At 40.8% G+C, this 22,207-nt stretch overlaps 3 protein-coding genes across 5 annotated transcripts; 2 read left to right on the top strand and 1 right to left on the bottom strand.

Annotated features, from left to right (window-relative positions):
- Positions 1-81: 81 nt before the first annotated feature.
- pyroxd2 (pyridine nucleotide-disulphide oxidoreductase domain 2) lies at positions 82-8,170 on the bottom strand. Its single transcript, XM_066693911.1, has 16 exons — positions 7,825-8,170; positions 7,040-7,059; positions 6,513-6,606; positions 6,224-6,297; positions 5,288-5,443; positions 4,940-5,093; positions 4,420-4,481; positions 4,102-4,199; positions 3,715-3,856; positions 3,415-3,549; positions 3,215-3,287; positions 2,974-3,130; positions 2,733-2,887; positions 2,063-2,169; positions 947-1,067; positions 82-735 (listed from the first exon to the last, which is right to left on the bottom strand). The coding sequence occupies exons 1-16, from the start codon at positions 7,940-7,942 to the stop codon at positions 665-667; spliced, it is 1,737 nt and encodes a 578-aa protein (XP_066550008.1). The 5' UTR covers positions 7,943-8,170; the 3' UTR covers positions 82-664.
- Positions 8,171-9,202: 1,032 nt separating this feature from the next.
- atpv0e2 (ATPase H+ transporting V0 subunit e2) lies at positions 9,203-11,795 on the top strand. Its single transcript, XM_066693910.1, has 4 exons — positions 9,203-9,432; positions 9,845-9,892; positions 10,171-10,274; positions 10,382-11,795. Exons 1-3 carry the CDS (start codon positions 9,329-9,331, stop codon positions 10,262-10,264), a joined length of 246 nt encoding a protein of 81 aa, XP_066550007.1. The 5' UTR covers positions 9,203-9,328; the 3' UTR covers positions 10,265-10,274; positions 10,382-11,795.
- A 377-nt stretch (positions 11,796-12,172) lies between these two features.
- On the top strand, positions 12,173-22,197 carry LOC136715627 (CREB3 regulatory factor). 3 transcript variants are annotated; one of them, XM_066692919.1, is made up of 9 exons: positions 12,173-12,297; positions 16,636-16,842; positions 17,159-17,275; positions 17,614-18,208; positions 18,476-18,649; positions 18,783-18,972; positions 19,312-19,385; positions 19,542-19,664; positions 19,840-22,197. In XM_066692919.1, exons 2-9 carry the CDS (start codon positions 16,834-16,836, stop codon positions 19,956-19,958), a joined length of 1,401 nt encoding a protein of 466 aa, XP_066549016.1. In that variant the 5' UTR covers positions 12,173-12,297; positions 16,636-16,833; the 3' UTR covers positions 19,959-22,197. The 3 variants fall into 3 exon arrangements, with proteins under 3 accessions (XP_066549016.1, XP_066549017.1, XP_066549015.1); XM_066692920.1 differs by lacking the exon at positions 12,173-12,297 and adding an exon at positions 14,480-14,749 and having other exon boundaries at positions 17,163-17,275; XM_066692918.1 differs by lacking the exon at positions 12,173-12,297 and adding an exon at positions 14,480-14,749.
- Positions 22,198-22,207: the final 10 nt, after the last annotated feature.

Below are 22,207 nucleotides of genomic sequence, written 5' to 3'. Positions count from 1 at the left end.
GCATCAGAAGTCCGTGTTCTGTGGAGTGTTTATGATCGTGACCATGTTAATAAATGAATTATTCAGTCACAGTAAGCTCAGTATGAGAGAAAACGGTTTTTAATGTATTTTATCTATACTGTAACAGTTACATAAATGTGAGACATTGTATAAACCATTGAAGTGTGTAAGAAAGAAGTACTGTTTTATAGATTTTTATTTTTTCTTCCCGGGGCCCACCATACTGTTCCTCTTGCCTGTTTTTGGTTGCCATGTTGATGCCCTTTAACACACACTGTGCAAGGCATTGACCCTCCATCTCAAGGTTAACAAACCTATATGTGTAGAGTGTACTGACTGATAATGTGAGCTTTTATTCTTTCTTTATTTCACAACTGCTTGTTAACACCGAAGTAATAGCTGCTTATCAGTTTGTCACATATTCATTATTTGATATATAATTTTAGTTTTCAGTTCCACCAAGAGCAAATGTCCATTGGCTGAAGTAAATGATCTTTAATGAAGTCTCTTGCTTGTTTGAGTTATGGAGCCCTGGGGCTGGTCCCAAACACTGAATGAAGAACCTATGGACTTTATATGTTTTGCTCAGCAGAGGGAGGATCCAGTCGGGGTGCTGTGTGATTGCAAGGCCATGTCCAGTGCCCACCCCCACCCAGCCTTCATATCAGCCTCTCTGCAGGTCATCAAGAACAGCCAGGGCTGCATTCCACCCTGCTGAGCCCATCACACCTCCACCTGGTACACAGCAAGAGAGACAGACAGACAGACAAAGAGATAGACAGGTTACACCCGACCCAACAAGGAAGACAATAATGTTATCATAAACCTCTTTCTAATTCAATGCAATTTAAAAATGCAAAGCAAAACAATAAACCAATCCTCTGGCTGTTATGAAAAAAACATCTATATGGGTTTTCTGGTTGGTGTGTGCCTGACAGGGACAGACCTGGGTGGGCTCCACTCCCGCACAGATACAGCCCTTTGATTGGTGAACGATAGTTAGAGAAGGCGGGCAAAGGTCTTGCTAGGTAGAGCTGGTCCAATGACATTGCTCCATGAAAAATATTCTAAGAAAGAAAAAAAGGGGAAATAATTATTAGTTCTGGCCTCACAAGGAATTTGACATCAGAGAACAGTGTTTTACAAGAGCCAGTGCAAATACAAGTAAACAAACTCTAACACAGTTAAGACAAATCTCACATGTTTATGGGGAGCTGTTGCTTTTAGCCTACTTGACTGAGCATTGTGCTCTTTGGACAACACATAAAAACGTGTCTGTAATTTTAGTCCCCCTCAAGGCCCAAATAACGGTGTGTGCTTTGTTAATTACAATCTGTAAAATATTGCTTTAAGTTGCCAGTTGGGAGTGTTGATCTTTTTTCCCTACTGGATCTGATTTCTCTAGCCATGCACTGCACTTATGCAGAACTCTCTCTCTCTCTGTGAGTTCACTCTAAGGACAGGCATATTTTAGACTCACAGAGGTCACATGAGTTCTTCTATCTGTAGTCTATCTGTAATTCTTCTATCTGTAGTCTGTCTGTAATTACTAATCCGACACTGTAAACATGCTTATATGTTAGAAAACCAAAGAAAAGAGAATTCCTTTCACGTAGAGGTGATTGCACCACTTACGACCCCTTTCCTAATGCTATTCAACAGTATGTTTTCAGTTATTTAAATCAATCTTTACCACATGCATCGCATTCAATTGTGGTTTAGAAACACTGCCCTGCTACATTCTCTGTAACTTTCCACATGGCTCAAAGCTCATACAGAGGGTCCAAAACAGATTAATCCTAATCCTTATTTTTGAGGCATGCATGGTATCACTATTGATAGTAAATGTGTTTCCTCTAAACAGACACGTTATCAACCCAGCAAACCGTGAATAGCCCTGCTGTAGCTGTACAGTTATCTGCTGAATATTATTTCCAAATTTAAATCCCGCACAGAGAGCACTGCCATGCAAGAAATGTAACCTCAAATAAAAACCTGGAGGTTGAACCATAAGTTCAACCCATAAACCTCCCTTTCCCCAGGCCCAATACACAATACACACCCCTCCTGTCAGCCCAAATATCCTCTCCAGGTCAGGGGGTGTCAGCACCTCTTTGCCCACGACAGAGCTCTTGAATCCAGGGGCATAGCGCTCAATCCATCCAAACACTATAGGAACACACAAAAACAGGGGCTCCTCAGTCCTGAGTCCCACAGAGACCACCCTTCCCCAGCAGCACTGAAAATGCCACATCTATGTAATTAAGAATTATTTAAAGTACAAGATTGCAACTAAAGGAACATGATGTGTTAAATGACTTTTACAAAGCAATTAAAAAATATAGCTAAAGTTGAATTAGTTGCTGTAACATTTGTTAAAACAGTAATCCAGGAGAACGTTAGCCTATCAAACTACTCCTGGAAGTATATCCTGCTGATATATTGATGATGTGTCATTAAAGTAAAAAAATAAACAAGAAGGGGTTTGGTAAAGAACTAATCAAACCCATCTGGACTGCATACACTAAACTGCCTCTAATTTGAGCCAGATACAAATTACACATCCAGTTTTTAGGCAGCGGAAATTTTCCACCGGATCAACTAGATTAAATGAGCAAATTTCCTCAGACACAGCACCAATATATGTTCCTCTATCTCTCATAATAAGACAATATTCCCAAAGCCTAGAGTCCTCAAATCCCCCACCCCTCCACCACCTTATTATCCCTCACCTGAGTCAGCATATCTCTCACGGTCCTCTTCCCCCCAGGCCCGGCCTCCCTCCAGCCAATAGGGGGTGAACTGACTGAAAATGGACACCACATGGCAGCCAGGGGGCGCCAGAGTGGGATCCAGTACTGAGGGGATACAAACCTCCAGCATGGGTCTGACAGAGTGAGAGAACCACCATTAGGAAATCATGTTGTGAAGCATGCCAAACCAAGGTAAACATGCATGAAGGAGGGCAGTGACCTGGTAGAAGGATGTCCCTGTGTGGCTTGCTGGTAAGCCTGCTCTAACACCTCAGTACTCTCACAGTTCAGGTGGATGGAGCACTGGTGGTGTGGGCCTGGTCTCCCATCTGGAGAATTGGGGGCAGCTAGGAAACTGGGGAGCCTGTTCACAGCAACTGTGTGAGATAGAGAGAGTGTGAGAGAGAGAGAGTACATGACATACAATAGAGAGAGAGAGTGCTGGTCTGCTCTCAGCTTACCATTTATCTTGGTGACAGGAGAGGCATAGTCAATCTGAGAGACAGCTTTAATAAAATCTGGAGGTAGAGAGTCCTGCAAGGAAGGAGAAATCATCGCTACATAAACAAGGATGCTTACTGACTATAATCAGGAGTTTCTAAGACAATCAAAGTTTGCAGTGAACATTTTTGGTTAGAAACAAATGAAATCAGGAAATCACCTGTGGGGTGAGGTCTCTGAAGGTGACGTGTGGGGTGGCGTTGGACAGAACTACTTTACTGTGGATCTCTATGCCGCCTTTCAGGACAACTCCCTTAGCGGACCCATCCTTACCAATCAAAACCCGCTCTACAGCCTGAGAGAGATGTGCGAGAGAGAGAGAGAGATGGAGTGGGACATCACACATCACAGTCCTCCTCAAAACACTTCACTCTGACATCTTTTGAAAAGACCAACGGCAAGTAACTGAGGTGACTGGAGAGAGCTGTCAAGGTCGGTGTTTTAAGAGTGGTGTCTTTACCTGCTCAGTGAAGATGGAGGCTCCATGGGCCTGGGCAGAGTTGGCAATGGCCTGTGAGACGCCACCCATCCCCCCCTCGGCATACCCCCAGGCGCCTCTCTCCCCCTCCACCTCTCCCATCACGTGGTGCAGGAGCACGTACCTGCAGGGACACACGGACATACACAGATATAATCACTTCAGCATGACCGTTAAAGAAGCTTAATATTCAGGTAAAACCACACTGTTTGACATAGATTACTGCAGCTAACTGCAGATGAGTAGCAACTCTTACAATATCTCAGACTAAACTGAAAAGACATGGTCAGTTAACTCATGACTGAATGCAATTAAAGCCACCAGCACCACAGAGCTGCAGTGCCAGCTGACAGGAAGGATAACTCTCACCCGCTGCCAGGGGCATCGGGGCTCGTCATGGCACCAATGACCGCATCTGTGGCCAGAGTGGCTTTCAGGGGCTCCGACTCAAACCACCGATTAAGGATCTTTGGAGACACAAAGTCAATGTTTTGTCCTGTTTTATTGCAGGGCTTTCTAGTGTTCCCAACCGTTTACCCGTTTTTCCATGTCTATGTGGACGCATCTAATGCAGACAGAAGTCTTGCACTTTGTATTGCCCTGGACAAGGGCATCTGCTAATAAATAAATAATAATAATAAAAGACAACAACTAATCAGATCGGCATAACAAATGATTATTACTCACTTTTGTTATCGGTGCTGTGAGAAGTTCATAGAAATCCGGAATATTCTTACCAAGTTTTAAACCTTTCAAGAAACATACAAATGACAGAAATGTTTATTACCAACTTGTCTTGTTTCAAATTTAAATAATGTCAGGAGAGATCTAGAGCCCTCTATTGGTTGCTACAGCTCGTATTTATAACTCCTACACAAGACAAAGATGTTCAAGATAATTTGTCACTCATTTCTCTGAATACTCAAAAAAATAATAATAGTTTGGTACCAATTATTTCTCTTTGGACATGGTAGAAGACAGAAGATGAAACATGTTTAATGAACCCAGAGGTGATTCTAGGGTATGTGGGGGTCCCAGGCAAAATAAATCCTCGAAGCTTGGTTTCCATTTGGGGGCCCCCCTCCAACCCGAGGCCCCAGGCAATTGCCTAGGATGCCTACCCCCTTGCGACGCCCCTGAATGAACCGGTCTCTGTCAGTCCTTGGCAGTGTGTGTCAGTGTGGGGCAGTCCCCAGGGTCTCTGTACCAGTCTGCAGCAGTGGTCTCAGCGTCCAAAGGGCTGCTAGTCTCTTCCTCAGTGACCCTTGAGTCATCCCAGGGATGTTGACTGGGGGGGCGTCCAACAGAGGATCAATGGCACTGGCCAGCTTCTCCATGTAGGCTTGATAGGCAGGGTAGGCCTAGGGAGGGGAGACACAGAGAGAGATATAGTGATATAATAAGAATATTAGGATTATTTTTTGACATCTTCATTTCATAACCAACACATTAAAGAATGAGAAAAAAACACACATGCACTGGGATTTGCTTCTGATTCATTTTCAGGGACAGACCAAGACATCTATTCTCTGTGCTGCCCACGTGTTTCAGCTACCTTAGCGTCCCTTTCAGAGAACACGCTGATCTGTCTGAGGTTCTCTGACATGTCTCCACCCAGCAGCAGTGACCGCGGGGGTCGCCCCCCAACTCCCTCTTCCAGCAGGGGGGTGAAAGCATGTGGGTCCCGTAGATACACCTTCAGGCCGTGCTTCTGTGAAAAGAGAGAGAGAGCAAGGTGGTATATTATATAATTGTATTTCTGGTTACAGTTTTATATTTTTAAATCTTATTAGTGACAGATATAAAAAGAATACACAGTATCTGACTTGATCAAGAGAACCTTGAAATGGAGTTTCCCTTATGTCAAATAAATGTTCTATTGCTGCACTATAGCTAAAATAGAAGGTGTGAAATGTGTTAATTGTACCATGGAAATTCCTTTTTTAACAACCCTTGCATTCACAGTTCTTATATATAGATTTGATCTCACTGTGGTTAAATCTAGGGAGGCCAAAGAAGAGTCAACAACCACAAGACTGAAAGTAAAATCCCAAACACTGTGACAGTTTAACATTTAACAGTTTTGAAAGTTACTTTGATTTTAATAATTATTCAAGCCAAAGAAATAGTAAGCATAGGGACTTTGTCCTGCTTTCAGGCTCAGAAATGAAGTGCCTATTATGTCTTTAAAGATTCAGAAGATAGTCGGTCAGCCTGGAAAGTGAGTGCCCTTCTGTGCAGAGAACTGAGCTAATATTCAAACCTATTATTCAGATATTTCAAAAGTTCCCATCAAGTTTTTCTTTTAGTTCTTCTTGAGCTCAGTGAGTTACAATTTCAGACGTGTCTTGCACTGTAATGTCTGCACTTGTTACCTCTTTGAATTAGGATGTATGCTTTGTATTTTAAAGTTACTGTATTCCTGTACTGATTATACTATATTTCCAGGTCCCTGTGGTTTCCTGTTCATTTCCAAAAGCTTTCTCCTCACCTTCAGCTCCAAGTCCTTGTAGATGTGAGGTCTGAGCAGGCTGAGCAGGTAGGAGGCCCTGGAGAAGCGAAATCCTACGAGAAAAGGGGACAGTGAGACATATTGGACCTGCCTTGGGCACCTTCATGTTTTGTATTCATGTTTCTTGTTCTTGTTGGAAGAAACCAGTGATCAGTATTATCTAAATATGCCATACCTTCACCCCATTTAAAATATACCAATGCAAATCAGCTGTACATCTAGTGACACGAGGGCACATACCTCTCCAGTCAAACCAGTAACGTCTCACCTGGAACAATCTCCTCAGTTACGGCAGCTCCACCAATCACATGCCTGCGCTCCAGCACCGCCGTCTTCACACCCCCTTTCTGCAGATAGGCAGCCTGAATACAGACACATCTGAGCTGAGAGCTGAACGCAGCTGCTCAAACCCAGACAGAGAGACACAGGGACGCTCAGAGGCACAATGCTCAGGCACACTCACACATAAACACAAAGGTGCGCTTAAAGAGATTTTAAGGAGTGGGTTAAGCCTAAAAAGAGTGTGTTTATTTGTTCTTCATACTATCCAAAGCAGGAAATGGACTTGCTGAGAGTGAGCTGCATCTTTACAGAAGGACCCTAGCAATGAATTATCCATGTACTGTAAAACTGATTGAATGATACAAAAAAGACACAAATGGACATGCAATTAAAGTGCAAAGACTAAAAGGTTTTGGGAATCATTACTTAAAAATTAGGTGGGGATGGGGTGATAATTGTGAATGAGAAGTGAGGTTACGTTTTTTGTATTAAATGCATGCAAATCCCACTTACAGCTACCAGTCCATTATGTCCTGAAAAGACAGAAAGAGAGAATCAGTCTTGTTGGCGTTGGTAAAGACTAATGTTTCTGTTTGTCCAGGTTTGCCATATATGGGATTTCATGTTTGGTGGCATTTTTCATGACCAACAGCAGGGCACGTTAATATATATTTTAGCATGTGAAAGACTACTGCTCTTTTGGTCACTGTGCAATCAATTATCAGATAACAATCAAAGACATGTTGGACTCCCACACTGATTTTTGCTAAATTGCACTGTTAGTATTGCAGTTCAAAGTACCAATAGCGAGGAAGCAGCTAAACTACTGATCTAAAAGTATGAAGACAAGGAACATTAATTGCAGCAAACAAGTCCATAAAAACATGTGCTGCAAAACTGCATGAATTAAGAAACAATGTATTTTGCAGATTGAAAACAAAATTCCAGAAACTGTCAATTGTGTCTGTATGCATAGAAATAATATCCTTTGCAAATAGATTAAATTTCCTCATTTCCCATTTTCTCTCTGTCAACAATTGACTAAGGTCCAATTCCTACTAGTTCTACATGCATCACCACAAATAAACTGCAAAAAAACATTAGTCAAAACACCGCCTTTAACACTGAAAGAGTGTGACAAGAATAATATCTTGCAAACAGATCTCTATGCATCTTCTACAGCATTTCACTTATTATGATTCAAAAAGACTAGTTTTTCTTTAAGATTTCCAATGCAGATTAGCAGATTATAAAGCCAAAAACAGGATTTTTGTGCACTGTGGGAAAACTCTCATTACCTCCTCCAATCACCACAGCGTCATACTTTGTCTTGGGCACTGCTGTGTGCCATCCCCTTGTGAGTGTCCCACAGCAAAGGGCTGCTTTCCTTGTGCGGCCCCACCACCCTGCAGCCATAACAGCTCCTTTCCCAGATCAACATAGTCCTCAGTCTCTCCGTCCTCCCCTCTGCCTCTGCTAGTCTCCACCCACTCAGTCTCAAGCACTTGGAAATCTACACACTCCATATAACTGCTCCAAGTCCAGCCCACAGCTCCTTTTCCGCCAAATATACATATTGCATAACACGCAGTAAAGGTAGCCTGCAGTGGTCTCTAGTTTTCCACTATACAGTCCCAATACACTGCCCCTCCAGCTCCGGAGGCACAAAAAAACAATGTTTTTAAACAAACAAAAGTTTTTTAAGTTGTGTTGCATTGCTACACATTTTCCAAGATAATAAAAGAGATTTGGATATGGAAATCTGGTTTTAAGCATCAGTGTTTTATTTACTCATTTTTAAATTATGTGTAAACATCTGTTTAAGCATTCAAACATGAAAAAGTAGAAAATAGTACAATAACATCTGCGGCAGTCCAGGTGCAGGAGACCCATGACTCCAGCATGTGACCTTAACTCCCTGGCAACCAACTTTTGGCCAATCATAAGTTGGACATTTCAGATGACAGATGGCTGAATATTCTGGTTGATGGCTGAATATTTATATTAGGCAAATTAATAATTTGGTTATAATTAAATCATTTGGAGATACTTAAAAGTGTAGAGTGAAATTAGACGTTCCTTCTTTTTGCAAGTGGTTTATGAGAGATGTGCATTAAGATTATAGAATCACTCATAGAATTACAATAGCTCATAAGCCTCTGCATTATTTTGTTGCCCTGCATTGTTTAACAACCCTTGCTGTGTTGTTAGCATCATTTATCAGGAGGTTCTTAATTGAAGTCTATATAGTAAGTAATTTCAATGTCTCTTCTTAATTAGTTACAATCTGCTTAGTAAGCTTGTTTGCTCCAATCAAGAAGGAGTATGCCGAAACTTCCCTACACAATATAACATCCAATATACCAATATAATTAATAGTATATTGCAATATTTATTTATGTATTTGTTTGTTATGAGGGACATATCAAAAGAGAACTTGCAAAGAAATGTGACAGAAAAAAGACAAATATTGCACTCCACTTTCAATATTTCTTTTCCTGCTTACTCAAGCACAGCTTGTGATACAGTTCGTGAGGGTCACACACCAACCCTGTTTATCCCACACAGTAGTTTGCGCAGGAAACTATAATAGTGACGGATGGCATCTTTGAACCAATCAACAAAATGCTTTGACAGGAAGCTGACCAATCCCGTGTTTATGTCAGCGGGGGCGGGGATTACAGTGAATCTACCTGGCAACAGCACCTGAAGGATCGGCAGAGAGCACCGAGCTGGGACTGCTTTGCTTTGCAGGCTCTTGTATTTCTCCGGTCGGGCTTTGCTCTTGTTTGAAGGCTGAAGATGGTGTCCCACTCCCTGACCCTGCCGATGATCTGCTTCACGACGCTGTGGGCGCTGGTGGGATGTGTCGCCCCTTGGTTCGTCCCGAAAGGACCCAACCGGGGGTAAATATGCCTGCATCCATAAACCGTTAGATCTGTCTCATCTGTACCTTGCCTTGGTCATTTAAACAGATTTTTCTTGCATTGAGCGGTATCAGATATAAATATAACGGATGCACAACCGGTCCTACCCTGATCCAAATCAATATGGTGGTGTTTACATGAAAGCATCAGGCCGGATTGTAACAAACAGCTTTACAAACGTAATGCATGCATTATTATTTAAGATGCATTCGCCATCATTTGTAACTATATGATATTTACGGGCATTGACGTGTCATTGGAAGCGGCAGCTCCTACTGGGGAATAACAAGGTATTCAATGCTATACAATATATACCACAGTCTACCCTGTGACAGTTCTCGCTAAGCCTGTAAAAACTAACCCTGTCTTCATTTCCTTTTTATATTTCCAGTGTTGTCATCACAATGCTGATATTGACAGCAATCTGTTGCTACTTATTGTAAGTATGAAATAATTAATTGATTTGTAATATTGTTGAAAAATGTAAAACTCATTGCACAACCAAGGGGTGGATTTATATACTAAGAGCTACATAACATACTAGGGGTTTGGGTTCCCTGACACTTGCATTGGAAAATGGAGAATCCCAGTTGGTTGTGTGAACTGGAAAATGCAAGTGCTGCATGACAAGTACGCTTAAGAGCAGAATTACTCGTCGTGGCTTTGTGATTGGGGTTTAGGGGCTCTGTAGCTGACTGTGCTCTGTGTGTTTTGAAGCTGGCTTATAGCAATCCTGGCCCAGGCTAACCCTCTCTTCGGACCACAGCTGAAGAATGAAACCATCTGGTACCTGCGGTATTATTGGGAGTAAATTACTTGTGGTAAGCAAGATATGATTACTTATAGATCGGTGGTTTACACTCATAATTTGATCTCTAAATTCATGTAATGTCTTATTCTTCTTCCTATCATTATTACTGTTTTGCAGTGTGACCATGATCTTTGGGGGCCAACCCTTTCCATTCCATTCCAAGAGACACAGTTTTAATTTGGGCCTCTCCAAGGGCCTCAGTCACAGCAGCAGTGAGGAAGAGGAGCCCATCAAACACATTGCACCTTCACGATTCCTGCAAGCTCAAGCCCCGGGGCATCCCTTCCCTGGAGTCGGGGCTTCTCTACAGTCACAAATCCAAGCCAAAATAATAAGGATGCTGCTGTGATTTCTTTCTCTGTCCTTAAGGTGTAATAACCCAGGCTTTAGCATTTCTTTTCCTTGTATTACCATGAGGTATGTTCTGATTGAATGGGATAAATAATGACGATTAATTATATTTTTAAAAACCATGAAAAATTATGAGAAATGGAAATGTAAAGCCTATGTTATCTGGCCTACTTCACATGACTTATTGTCTACTTTAGAAGTTTAATGTTGATAGACTCTGCTAGTAGTCAGTGAATTGGAAGTAAGTTTCTGTCAACTGTAACCTATATATTAATCATATTAGTCCTAGTTCAATTATTGCAATGTGCAGAGGAAGAAGATTTCGTAATTTATATGCAATATTTTGTCAAAGATCCCAATTAAATTCTCCCTCATGCACTTAATTACAAATGTCCTCTTCCTCACAGCCCTTCAATCATATATCTGTATGTAACTGAACCTGACAAATGCATATTTATATATTTATTTATTTATTTATTTAGTTGTCTGTATTTCTGTATTTATTTTATTGATCTGTATTTTCAGGCCGGTGTCATGTAGTGATTGCATTAATGTGAAAGGTAAAACCTGCTCTGGTAATATTGTACTTAGGTTCTGAAATGTCTGATCCTTGATGGCTTTGGAAAGTAAGCTTTTTGCTGACTGTAGATTTTTACATTACTATCTAATCTTTAGTTACAAACTATCTTAGTTACTTAAAACTATTAAAGCTGTACATCCCTGTTTTTAAAGGTACTTTAATGATTCCTCTAGGTATTGGGGTTATATGCCCATATTATTATAAACATTATTATTGTTATTTTGTGTGTGATTATAATTATGTAATAGTGCAATTATATACATAAACAATAATGAAAACTTTGAGAAGTGATCAGTGATTAAGACTTGCAAACCCTACCAAGAGGGTCTTTTATTGATACAGCATAATAGGAAAAGTAAGACCTGTATTTCTTATTCAGCTAAAAATCATTAAAGTTGATATGTTTAGTGGATAATTGTGTATATAAGTTAAAACTTGAAAAATGTAACTCCAATTGCATTCCCGAGTTAAGATTCTTTGGTCAGCTTGCATCAGATTGTTCAAAACTGAAAGGGTATTATCTGATTAGTTGATGAATGGATAACGGTTGTGTCTTTATGGAAATGGTAAATCTGAAATAAACTGCACGTCTGGAATCTGTGCTGGTGTCATCTATTTAATCCGCTGATTCCACTGATCCTCCACCCCCGACTTCTGTGTCTCAAAAGGTGTCAAACGTGTCAGACAGATGTTTCTGCTGATAGTGAAGAGCGTTGCTGACAGGAAGTCTTCTGCTTTGAGTGTTGCATGTTGATGTTGCACTAAATTGGAGTGTAAAATACAGGAGTAAATTAATTGGAAAATTTGAAAGAAAAAGAAAAAACACCCAGATTGCCAAATGTTTTGTAAATTGAAGCTGGAGACTGTACCTTTAAATAATAAGTCCTGTGTTTGTAAACAAGAGGAAGGGCCCCATGTGACCTAGCACAGTGGTTTGGTCACGTGACCTACATTTAAAAAATAAATAAATAAAATAGCAAAACCCCTCTTCAAAGCTATACAGGAGTGCAGAAGCCTTGCTCTGCTGATTTAATACCTCAGAGCTTTGCATCTGAACCATCCCACGACAGCGTCTAAAGATCTCTGTGCTGACTGTGGCCAGGTGAGTCACTTTTTGTCACTGTTTACATATCCTGCTTAAGCTCCGAGAAAAAATGTCCGTCTGGGATCAAGGCACAGACAGCAAAGTCATGGAGTTTGCTTGTGTTTATATAAAAATAGGACTTCCACTGAGGCAGCTATCCTGCCCTTAAAGCACATTGAAATTTGTCATTCGCACTGGTTTCGGAAAAAATCATGGCTCAGTGAAACAGCCAAAAAAGACAGCCAGCTAAAATAAGCTAAATAAGGAAGTGAAGGTAAAGAAAAGGACATAACAGAACAATATGCAATATTTACAAACATTAACACGTCTAGACATTTACAGAAGCACAGATACGGAGCAAAATAATAGATCAGTAAATTAGTATGAACAAATAACAATGAGCTTTGTATCTCTGGTCAGAAAATAAAATAGTATGTCATCAAATTCTGCAGAAGAAGTTTAAATGCAGCCAAGCCATGTCCTGGTTTTAACTGCAACTGTACTGCAGGGATGAAACTATCCAGGACTATCTGGGGTCATTATGTAACATACATTATATCAGATTCCCTGCGAGCCAGAGCAGCGACCTCAGTAATATGTCTTCAGGAAAGACTTCATTACTAAAAACACAGAAGCAGACTGATAGGCATATCTCTGGAAAGAATGATAATTAACAAAATAAATGCTCTTCTCAATTTACATTCTAGCCCAGTGGTATTTAAACTGTACTCTGCTAATATACAGTTTCATAATATTACTTTCATAAAACATTTAATAATCAACAATGTAATGCACTGTAGTAATTGTATGATGCATTTATATTTTTTAGCATCTATTGGTTTTCAAGCGTCATCTCTTGTGTCGAGGTATGTGGGGGGTGTCTTGTTCGAATCCCCTCTCTGATACCTGCTGTTTATTATGTTACAATGAGCTAGGTCACAGTGACACTGTTGTACTCTTGTTGCCATTTTCAAAACCAAAGTATCTAATGGTCTACTTCAGATCTCTGTAACAGCTGGTCACTAAGAGACACACGCTTATGTAACCCAGAGCAAGTGTGGCCTAATTTGGGATGAAACAATAACAAAAGCTTGGAATTAAAAGAGATTTATCGTTGAAAACGAGTCTTTTCAGTGTATTGATGATTAAAAACTATTTACAAAAATAAAAGGAAAACTATAGGGGTTTACAAGTAAAACAAGTATCATTTAATTATAATATTGTTTCAAAATCATTTATTAAATAGCTTAAATGGATATTCTCCCATTCAGCAGGCTTTGATCAACATTGCTGGCTGGTTCTAGATTATGTGGGAACATGCAGAGTACTATTTTTGCAGGATCTTTATTATTATATTTATTATTATGGGATGAACAAAGCCCCAGCTAAGGGAATGGCTTGGAATAATAATAATAATAATAATAATAATAATAATAATAATAATAATAATAATAATAATGATCCTGAAAGAAAATAGTACTCACATGTGGATTTAAACCATTAGGCTGTACTTTATTCATGACAACCAAGTAAAAGATGACATATCATTTATGTGGAAAACATAAAAAGATAAATGCACTTAGCATAATTATACATTTAATGCAGATGCATTCTGTAATTATTATGTACACTTCTGGACAAATGAGCCTGCTTTCAGCCTTGACCCGGAGTTAGGAGCGTTTCATTCCCAGCCATATCTGTTTCCACCCAACTTAAGCTCTGAACTGAAGTAGCCTTTTCACCAAGTGCACTGTTTATAACAGACATAGTTTCCATTTTACATCAGGAGCGTCAGCCTGGTTTGGGTTTTACACGTGTGAAATCGTCAGGTCCTTGGAAGAAAAAAATAATATCCCGTTATCCGTTGCGTAATTCCCCAAATTTCCCCCCAGCAACTAAAACAGAAAGTGTAATTATTGCGCTGAAATGAAAAAGAAAGTATTTTTTCCTCATACTGAGTCATGCGGGCCAGACCATGTTTGTGCTTTGAATGGGTGACATATTTTGTAACACATTGAGAGCGAATAGAAAACACGATACAGCAATGCATATCGATTGTAAAAGCATATTATTAAAACTCCCCAGAACGATAAAACAATTACATATTATAACTGACATTCAATCATATGATTTTCTAGAACAACTCCCCCCCTGTTTCTCTACTTGGACCAGCTCAACACCAGCTGTTTCAAAACTAACTTCCTTCATACGGGATAAATAATTTGTTTTGGTTCTGTATCGGATACATGTTTATCTTTTCATTATTTGATCAAAACAAATGTATTCATATATCCAACTTTGAAGGCTTAAAGATTGCATGTTAAGTAGGTCGCCTCGGTGCAGTCGGGGGAGGCGATTCTGTCAAAGATTATGTACTAGTTTATTGAAGTTGCTGCTGGCAACAGTCGTATTAATATTATTAACTGGGTGGTCGTGATACACACTGGGAGCAGCAGAGCTTTAATCGGAGGTGAGTGGCTGCATGACTTTGATCCAGCTGTCTGGGTGTTACAGTGTGTCTAACTTGTGTCACCGTGTCAGAGGTTTGTGACATCACGGGCAGGGGGTGCCACACACTGAGGGTCTCGACCCGTGTCCTTCTTCTCAAACTCGGCTGCTTTTGAACAGAAACAGGGGGTGCGGAGAGCCTGAAAATGTCACGATCACAATACAGAAACACTCAAACGGAGGGTTTGGTTTGTGTCCAGCTGCAGAATCGGCCAGAGCCATCATTCATTCGATGCATCATAACGTTGCAGAGCTGACTTGAGTATTTACACAATGCATATTTGTTATTTAAGTTGAATTTCATCCCAGTTCTAGCTCATTTGCTTTCTGCAATAGTGCCAGATTGTCGAGGAAGAAATCGTCCTGTTTTTAATAGTATTTTGCATTACACTATTATGGTGGCAGATTGTGGGGAAACAAATGCCCTTTACGACGATGAAAAAAGCTTTGCATAAGCCCACATTCATTTATAATTAACGAATGAATGTAGTCCGATTTTAGATCGAGTCTCCTACAGACCTGACTGAAATGTGTAATATTGTGACTTCCAACTACAATAATAATTATAATAATTGATCAAATGAACGTTATCATTGCAAGAACATCAACAGTAATTCCACACAGGACAGAACATTGCAAACTAATTGGTCAAAAAGATGAATCAAGAAATGTTATGTTCATCTGTACTTATGACTCAGATCTGATCCGTTGTGGATTTAGTAGGTTCATGCATTAAAAAACGATGAAGAAAATGCCAGTTGGGAAATGAAATGATGGTGATATTTCTCATTCATGTCTTGGCTGTTGTTGAAGATCAAGTTTTCCGTCACTTTCCTGCGAGCTTGATAGCAGAGAAGGGTGTTAACGGGTTTCTATAGAGACCCGGAAGCGCCTCGGTGCTGCACAGCCTGCATGTTAAACAGTTTCAGACACTGACAGCAGAGCAACTGCACCTTTTTTAGGTTAGGAGTAGTATGCGTTGGTAGTAGTATGTACAAGTAAGATTGTAGTTTTCTTTGCATGAAAAATAATTCCTCTTCCATTCCATTGGCCAGCTCTAACATCTAGACCACAGTGCCCCTTTATTCCCAGAGGCTGTAATGGTTGGAAAGCCCTATCAACTCGGCAGAGCCAAACTCGGTCTAGAACTAGACGCCCACGTCTCCTGGTGTCTCAGGAATTTAAACTCATGGCAGAGAAGTGCACTACCTTCCTGGAATTGAATGGAGATTCCTGAATAAGTGCTGCACTTGCCCCTTGTTCTCTGAGTTAAGGACACAGCCCCACACAGTTTGGTTGTGATGTCGTCTGTTGGCTGATGTTTTGACACCGATTTCCAGCTGCCCAGTTCCCGTATAAGTAGAGGGCAAAGCCTGTGTCTGATGTTACAAATACTATCTAGAATGAGATCCCTTTTCTTGTTTTCTGAGCGCTCGCTGCTAATCTTAAATCCTTCTCAGCCCTTCAAACCCCTGTTACAGAATGTCCCCCCTGGCATATTTGTATCCAGTGTCTTATATTATCACTTATTTGACTCATCTCTCCCTCCTGCCTCCTCTCTCCATCTCCTGCGTAATCACTGCCACCCTGGAGATTTAGGCTCTGCTGCCCAGACTATACGACACAGGGAGACAAGTGATTAGACAGCTATTTTGGGGATCTAGGACAAGGATACAGGCTGCAAACCGACAGATCTGCATTCAGATACTTGTGTGTAACTGTAGAATATAAACAAGCTTGTATGAGTAATTCAGCCACTCCAGTCTGGTATTTACACTTGAAAGCCTACTACAGTTAGACCAGATCATAAAAAACATAATTACTTTGGTGGGTTTATTTTTCCTACAGCCTTTGTGACAAGTGACGTGTGATGTGACAAGTGATGTGAGTGACTGTTCAGCCTCCCTGATCTGCAGACCTTACCGTACGGATGCCTCGGACCATTACAGTTAAACCCCTCAGTGTGTTTGACCAGTGACAACCTGGCACTGTCCACCTGGGTCAGATCTACAAGGGAGAAGGCTTCTGAACATCCTAGCCCCAGGCATGCCACAGGTAGGACCCGAAGCTGTCTGTTCTGCAACAGGACCAGCACTGAAGCAACATAAACCCATCGTACAATTATCCTTTTTTAGTCATGTTTTTTTTGGCTTCTTTCAATCTTTTGTGTGTGTGTCAAAGAAACTTGCTGTGGATGAGGTAAATCTGAAGTTTTGTATGGGGAAAAAAAATCCACATCAATGCATATCAATGAAAATCAAACTTTTCTACTTACCCCTGCCATTGTTAACATAGTCTTCAAACCAGTCTTATCCCAGAGCAGCTATTTGCCTGGATATTGTCATAAGACTCATGACTGTTGTCTCTCTAGCCAGGTACTAATGGGATGGAACCAGTGTTTGGTGAGGCATATGGGGGCCACAGATGCCTCTCAACATCCGATCAATTAGCAGCCTCTCCATCCTGTGGCAAGACTGAGAACGGACAGGTAAGCATGCAGCATCAAACGTAGATATCAAAAGGATAAATAAATAAATAAATAAAAATATAAACATAATTTTAAGAGTAGCTGAAATTAAACCATAGAGAGAGCACTAAATATTACTCTTACATCACTCGTTGCAGAACTGGCCTCTGCATATATTTTAACAATATAAATTACCGATTCTTTTGTGTGTAACTCCAGAAGTAGTAGTTTTGTTTGTTTGTAAACTAGCTGATCAGTTTTGCTCAATATTTCCATTTTATTTGCACTTACTATGTGGACAAACCGCAATACGAAAAAGGTACCACATTAAAATCTAAACATATCATGTGTTTTCCCAGCTGGAGTGCCCTGAGAGTGTGGTCCTGATGCTGGGGTCCCCGGCAACACCCCGGAAACGGGCCTTTGAGCTGCTCAGTGACCTAGTAGATGATGGGTTCAGTGAGGAACTGCATCCAGAGCGCTGGGATGTCTCTGCACTGGATGACATCACCCGCTATGCCAAAGGAGTTCTGGAAGGCGAACTAGGAAATGTGGAGGGGATGTCGGGGGACAAGTGGATTAATGCAAGAGAAAGAGAGCAGCCAGGGGCCTTGGGAGTGATGAATCTGCAGGGACAGAGCTGTCTTTCCCCCAGCCCTGCATGCAAAATCAGTTCAGCCAGGCAGGGGGCAGCGCTGAGTGAAATGCCAGAGACAGGAGCAGATCCCCAGCGCCAAGAGGCAGGAGACATCCAAACGGGAGGGGATGGGCAATTATCAGGGTCCACCTCGGAGCATTGCAGCGAGGAGCACAACTATTCCCTGCAAGCTGACCCGGACTCCGGCTCCAGCCAAGGGTCCGGAAGTGAGTCGGCTGACACGGAGGAAGAGGGGGAGGAGGAGGAAGAGGAGATGGGAGAGCAAGGCGAATCCAGCTCATCCGCAATGGACTCTGGTGAGTTGCGCTGTATATCAGACAGTGCTTGTGTTCCCTTCCTCGGGGACGGAGTATCAGTATGAGGAAATACAGCTCTTTCCAGATTTCTGACATATGTTGCGAGTGTGAGTGTCTGATAAGTGTAAATGCATTGTAAGCTGAAACTGATTGCGTTCTTTTCCGATTCGTTTTTGGGATGTTTTCCAGCTCGCCTGTACTCTTCAGTGGTTTATGCTTATGAACGTGTACATCTGTGATTAAATGCCTTGTGTTTACTGTCTCCAGACCTTGACCTTGACAACAACCCCGCTGAAAGGCCGCAGAAGCGCAAGTGCTTCTGGGAGTACAGCCATGGGCAAGAACCCGGGAGTAAGAAAGAGCGTAGCCAGCCCTCAAATACCTGGAGCTCCGGCACGCTGCCCAGCAACCTCTACCAGAGAGAGGGGGCCTCGGCTTCTGGTGAGGACAACTCTCATTCATTACTAAGCTTAGTCTATATGTTAAAGAATGAGAAATCCAGAATAAAGCAGAATAAGAGTCATATTTTAATCTCTCCTTGAACTAGTCTGTTTCTTATCTAATACCTCATCAGGGAGGAAGGGTCTACGGAAGGCCCGGAAGACAGACGCGAGCGATCTGACCCCCAACCCGCAGAAATTGTGCAGTATTGGAGAACAGTTACACAAGCTGAACAGAGCCATTGAGGATATGAGGCCAGTCAACGACCTGCCTGTCACTGCCAGGGCCCTCTCCCGGAAGGAGAAAAACAAACTGGCTTCCAGGTAACTGGGACAGACCTACATGCAAGGGACAGATCTGATAAATACAGGTGGGAGAGACATAGCAGGAACAGCAGGAGAGGCCACAGACACTGAAGGGTGAATTAAATAATAAGAGGGAGAAGAAGGAGATACAAAAGTTAAATAAGGAAAGGCGATGAACACTTTTGGAAGTCAGGCGGTAACATAGAGCACATGCAGGACTTGGAGGAAAGTCAGAAAAGAAGAGCTTTGGGGGAAGTGAAGGAAAAGGGACAGACACAATATACACTAGAAGTAATTGTGCATTAGGAAAAAGAAAGGAACAAATGTCTGACCTGTTTCCTTTCTCTGTGGTCTCAGAGCTTGTCGTCTGAAGAAGAAAGCGCAGCATGAAGCTAACAAGATCAAGCTGTGGGGTCTCAATCAGGAGTATGGTGGGTATATGGTATCCCTGAGAGAGGATGTACTCTAAAGGCAGCTTCAGAGTTTTGTGCATGTAAACTTGGCTATTAAGTGTTTATAGGGAGCAGTGTGTAACTGTGCCAGACAGATTAGTCAACTGATCACCTTGTTTGCACTTATCTCTGCAGACAACCTGCTGGGAGCACTGCTGCGCATCAAAGAGGTCATAAGACAGAGAGTGGAGGACAGTGGAGCAGAGGATGAGATGGGAATGACGGAAAAGCTTGAGAATATACTGAAAGAATCCACTGGTATGGAGGATTACATTTTATTTTAGGCGTATATAATATTGTAACTTGAAGCAGCTAACTCCAAATAGGATTTAGGATGTAATTATATTGATTCTTCTTGGTCTTTAACTTGAAAATGTGGGGGAGCTGTTTAAAAAAATCTCACATTGCTAATCAGGTGTGTCTGCCCCTGCAGGCCCACACGTAGCAGGACGGACCAAAGAGTTTGTTGAGCAGATGCTGGAGCACAGTGCAGCAGGACGACTGGCCAAGGTGCTGAATAAGGGCAGCTCGACCACCGCTTTTACTGTCTGATCCACTGTGCCACCCCCCCCTCCGGTAATCTTTGCCAATCTGTCACTTTGCACTTTCTTATATGCGATGAGGTGAGGGTAGGGATTTTTTGGCATCTGTTGAAAACTCACATTAAGGTAGCATTCTCAAGTCCCTTTCTGTTGTTTTGCTTTTCATTTACTTTAAAAAAGAAAAAGAAAAAAAAACTTTGGTAGCATAATGTCTCTGTTCATTGCAGGCTAGCTGCTAGGTTTCACATGTATGTATTTTTAGTTCCTGTACTTAATATGTTTTATCCCATTGTGCCTGAAAACAAACTCCTTGCAATGCTTATAGAACTTGTGGGCACAGATTGGTGGTTTGGTATGTTGTGCAACGGGAAGTAAACCAGAACAGGAAAGAAAACAGACCGGAAGCTTTTTGAGACCAGACCAAAATACCAATTTAAAGCTAGATGAGTGTTATTTAAGACATTTCAAAAATGTATATCAAAACCTACAGGATAATCTTGTCAGAACTGCTGATTTAATGAGAGAAAGATGTACATTTTAAAGTGTTTTGTTGTTTGTGACTGTTTCAGGAAACTATGAACAATGGGCATAACTGAATTACTGAAAATAATTCTGTCAAGAGAACATATGTCCAAGCTTTCTTGATCTAATTTAAAGAATGGCATTAATGTTGGTGCCTTTGTTAAAACCTAGAAACAGACTAATTTCATTTCAGAGTGTATTTTCATATACTCTCAAGCTTTGAAAATGTGAACCGACCCAGATAACTCTCTGGACTGAAAAATCCGAAAAAAAGGGCTGGAGTCAAAAAGATGCACTAATTTATATATTTTATATACAGGATCATGGTGTCTACTTACTGATTTTCAAACCAGCAGACTTCCTGGTCCAGTTACTCGCTGATCTCACAGACCAAGGACACTGTCTCTGGTGCTTTGAAAAATAATAATAGTTATTAAAATCATGGTAAGACCTTAGCCCCTTAAACATTTTATTGAGTTAAGAATACATCAAAAATATAACATTTAAGATGCACTTAAACTACGGTATATTTCCTTAAACTTTTAAAAATATTTCATTTAATCGAATATAGATTATTACCCACATCACAGACACAAGTGAATATATCTGCCAGTAAATAGTCTCTAGTTTCAGTAATTTACTAGTATTGTATTTTTGTTTTAGTACACAAACATTTTAGTATATAAAACATTAGTGTTCTCTGACTGTTTAAAAAAAACATTTAGAAAAGGCAATATTGTTAAATGACACTTGAGAATGTAAACCAAAGAAAAAGATGTGAAAGATATCAAAGGTGGAACAAAATGCATTATAACTCCATTATACCAATCTCTGCAGTCACTCCTGTGTCCAGTAGTATCTACCTAAATATGGAGAAAATGTTTCATGCTATATTTTGTTCGTCTTTGTTTATGATCTCATGCCCTTTTGCATGACACCATCAGATGTAACCGTTCTGCCTTGAAATTAGTCTGATATACTAAGAGAATCTTTAAAGCAAAAAACTAAAATCTGTTGATGCGAGATTGTTGTTTGTATTATGGGGAAGATAATTGCACTTTACAAAAACAAGCCCTTGCTAATGTTGTTGCTTCGGGCAGGGATACAGTGCTCATAAACATACAGTCCCAATAAGCTCAATAACTGTATTTCATTTCAAAATGTTGCACCAAATGGGAGGAAGAGGCAGCCAGGGGAAAACCCAAACCTCCCAACCTGTGATTTAAAGGCACTGCATTCCCAAGACTCTGCATATTAGCAAGACGGCTGCTGCCAGTGAATTGGAGATCATTCCGCACCATTCCGTACAAAATGCTAAATAAGGAGAAAGCTTAAAAGGAAGAGGGAGGGAAGTAGCCGTGTCTGTACTGTATGTATGTATGTATGTATAACCGAAATCGCTCCATCAGGAGTCTTCATACTGTCAATCTGAAGTGCTTTAAATGGAACTGCAAATATCCGCAACACTCTGTGTCATGTATATCCAGTGTAATCCAACCCTGGAAACCATAACCATGCTTTGGTGTGGCAACAGGTAACACTTGTTTTAGATGCCCTTACGTTTCTGGTTAAAATGAAAAAAACGTTAAAAAAAAAAAGTGCAGTTGAAATAGAAGCCTGATATTTTATTATTGTTCTCTGTGAGCGTACTGTATTCCCAGTATAATGTATATTTTAATATTTATAAGCAGCTGCTGTATTAATAAATATATATATTTTTTACAATTCTTGTTTAGT

Source organism: Amia ocellicauda, chromosome 20, assembly GCF_036373705.1.
Source record: "Amia ocellicauda isolate fAmiCal2 chromosome 20, fAmiCal2.hap1, whole genome shotgun sequence".
NCBI lineage: Eukaryota > Metazoa > Chordata > Actinopteri > Amiiformes > Amiidae > Amia > Amia ocellicauda.
This window is presented reverse-complemented; position numbering and strand designations above follow the sequence as displayed.

What these genes read in the sequence shown, in the direction of transcription:
- atpv0e2 (XM_066693910.1), top strand. Translation starts at nt 9,329, where the DNA reads ATGGTGTCCCACTCCCTGACCCTGCCGATGATCTGCTTCACGACGCTG. An exon ending in CCGAAAGGACCCAACCGGGG is followed by an intron (nt 9,433 to 9,844) that starts GTAAATATGCCT and finishes TTATATTTCCAG; the next exon opens with TGTTGTCATCACAATGCTGA. An exon ending in GCAATCTGTTGCTACTTATT is followed by an intron (nt 9,893 to 10,170) that starts GTAAGTATGAAA and finishes TGTGTTTTGAAG; the next exon opens with CTGGCTTATAGCAATCCTGG.
- LOC136715627 (XM_066692919.1), top strand. An exon ending in AGAGGGGGCCTCGGCTTCTG is followed by an intron (nt 18,650 to 18,782) that starts GTGAGGACAACT and finishes ATACCTCATCAG; the next exon opens with GGAGGAAGGGTCTACGGAAG. An exon ending in AAAAACAAACTGGCTTCCAG is followed by an intron (nt 18,973 to 19,311) that starts GTAACTGGGACA and finishes CTGTGGTCTCAG; the next exon opens with AGCTTGTCGTCTGAAGAAGA.
- pyroxd2 (XM_066693911.1), bottom strand. Translation starts at nt 7,942, where the DNA reads ATGGCTGCAGGGTGGTGGGGCCGCACAAGGAAAGCAGCCCTTTGCTGT. An exon ending in CGCTGTGGTGATTGGAGGAG is followed by an intron (nt 7,060 to 7,824) that starts GTAATGAGAGTT and finishes CTGTCTTTTCAG; the next exon opens with GACATAATGGACTGGTAGCT. An exon ending in TCAGAGACCTCACCCCACAG is followed by an intron (nt 3,288 to 3,414) that starts GTGATTTCCTGA and finishes CCTTCCTTGCAG; the next exon opens with GACTCTCTACCTCCAGATTT.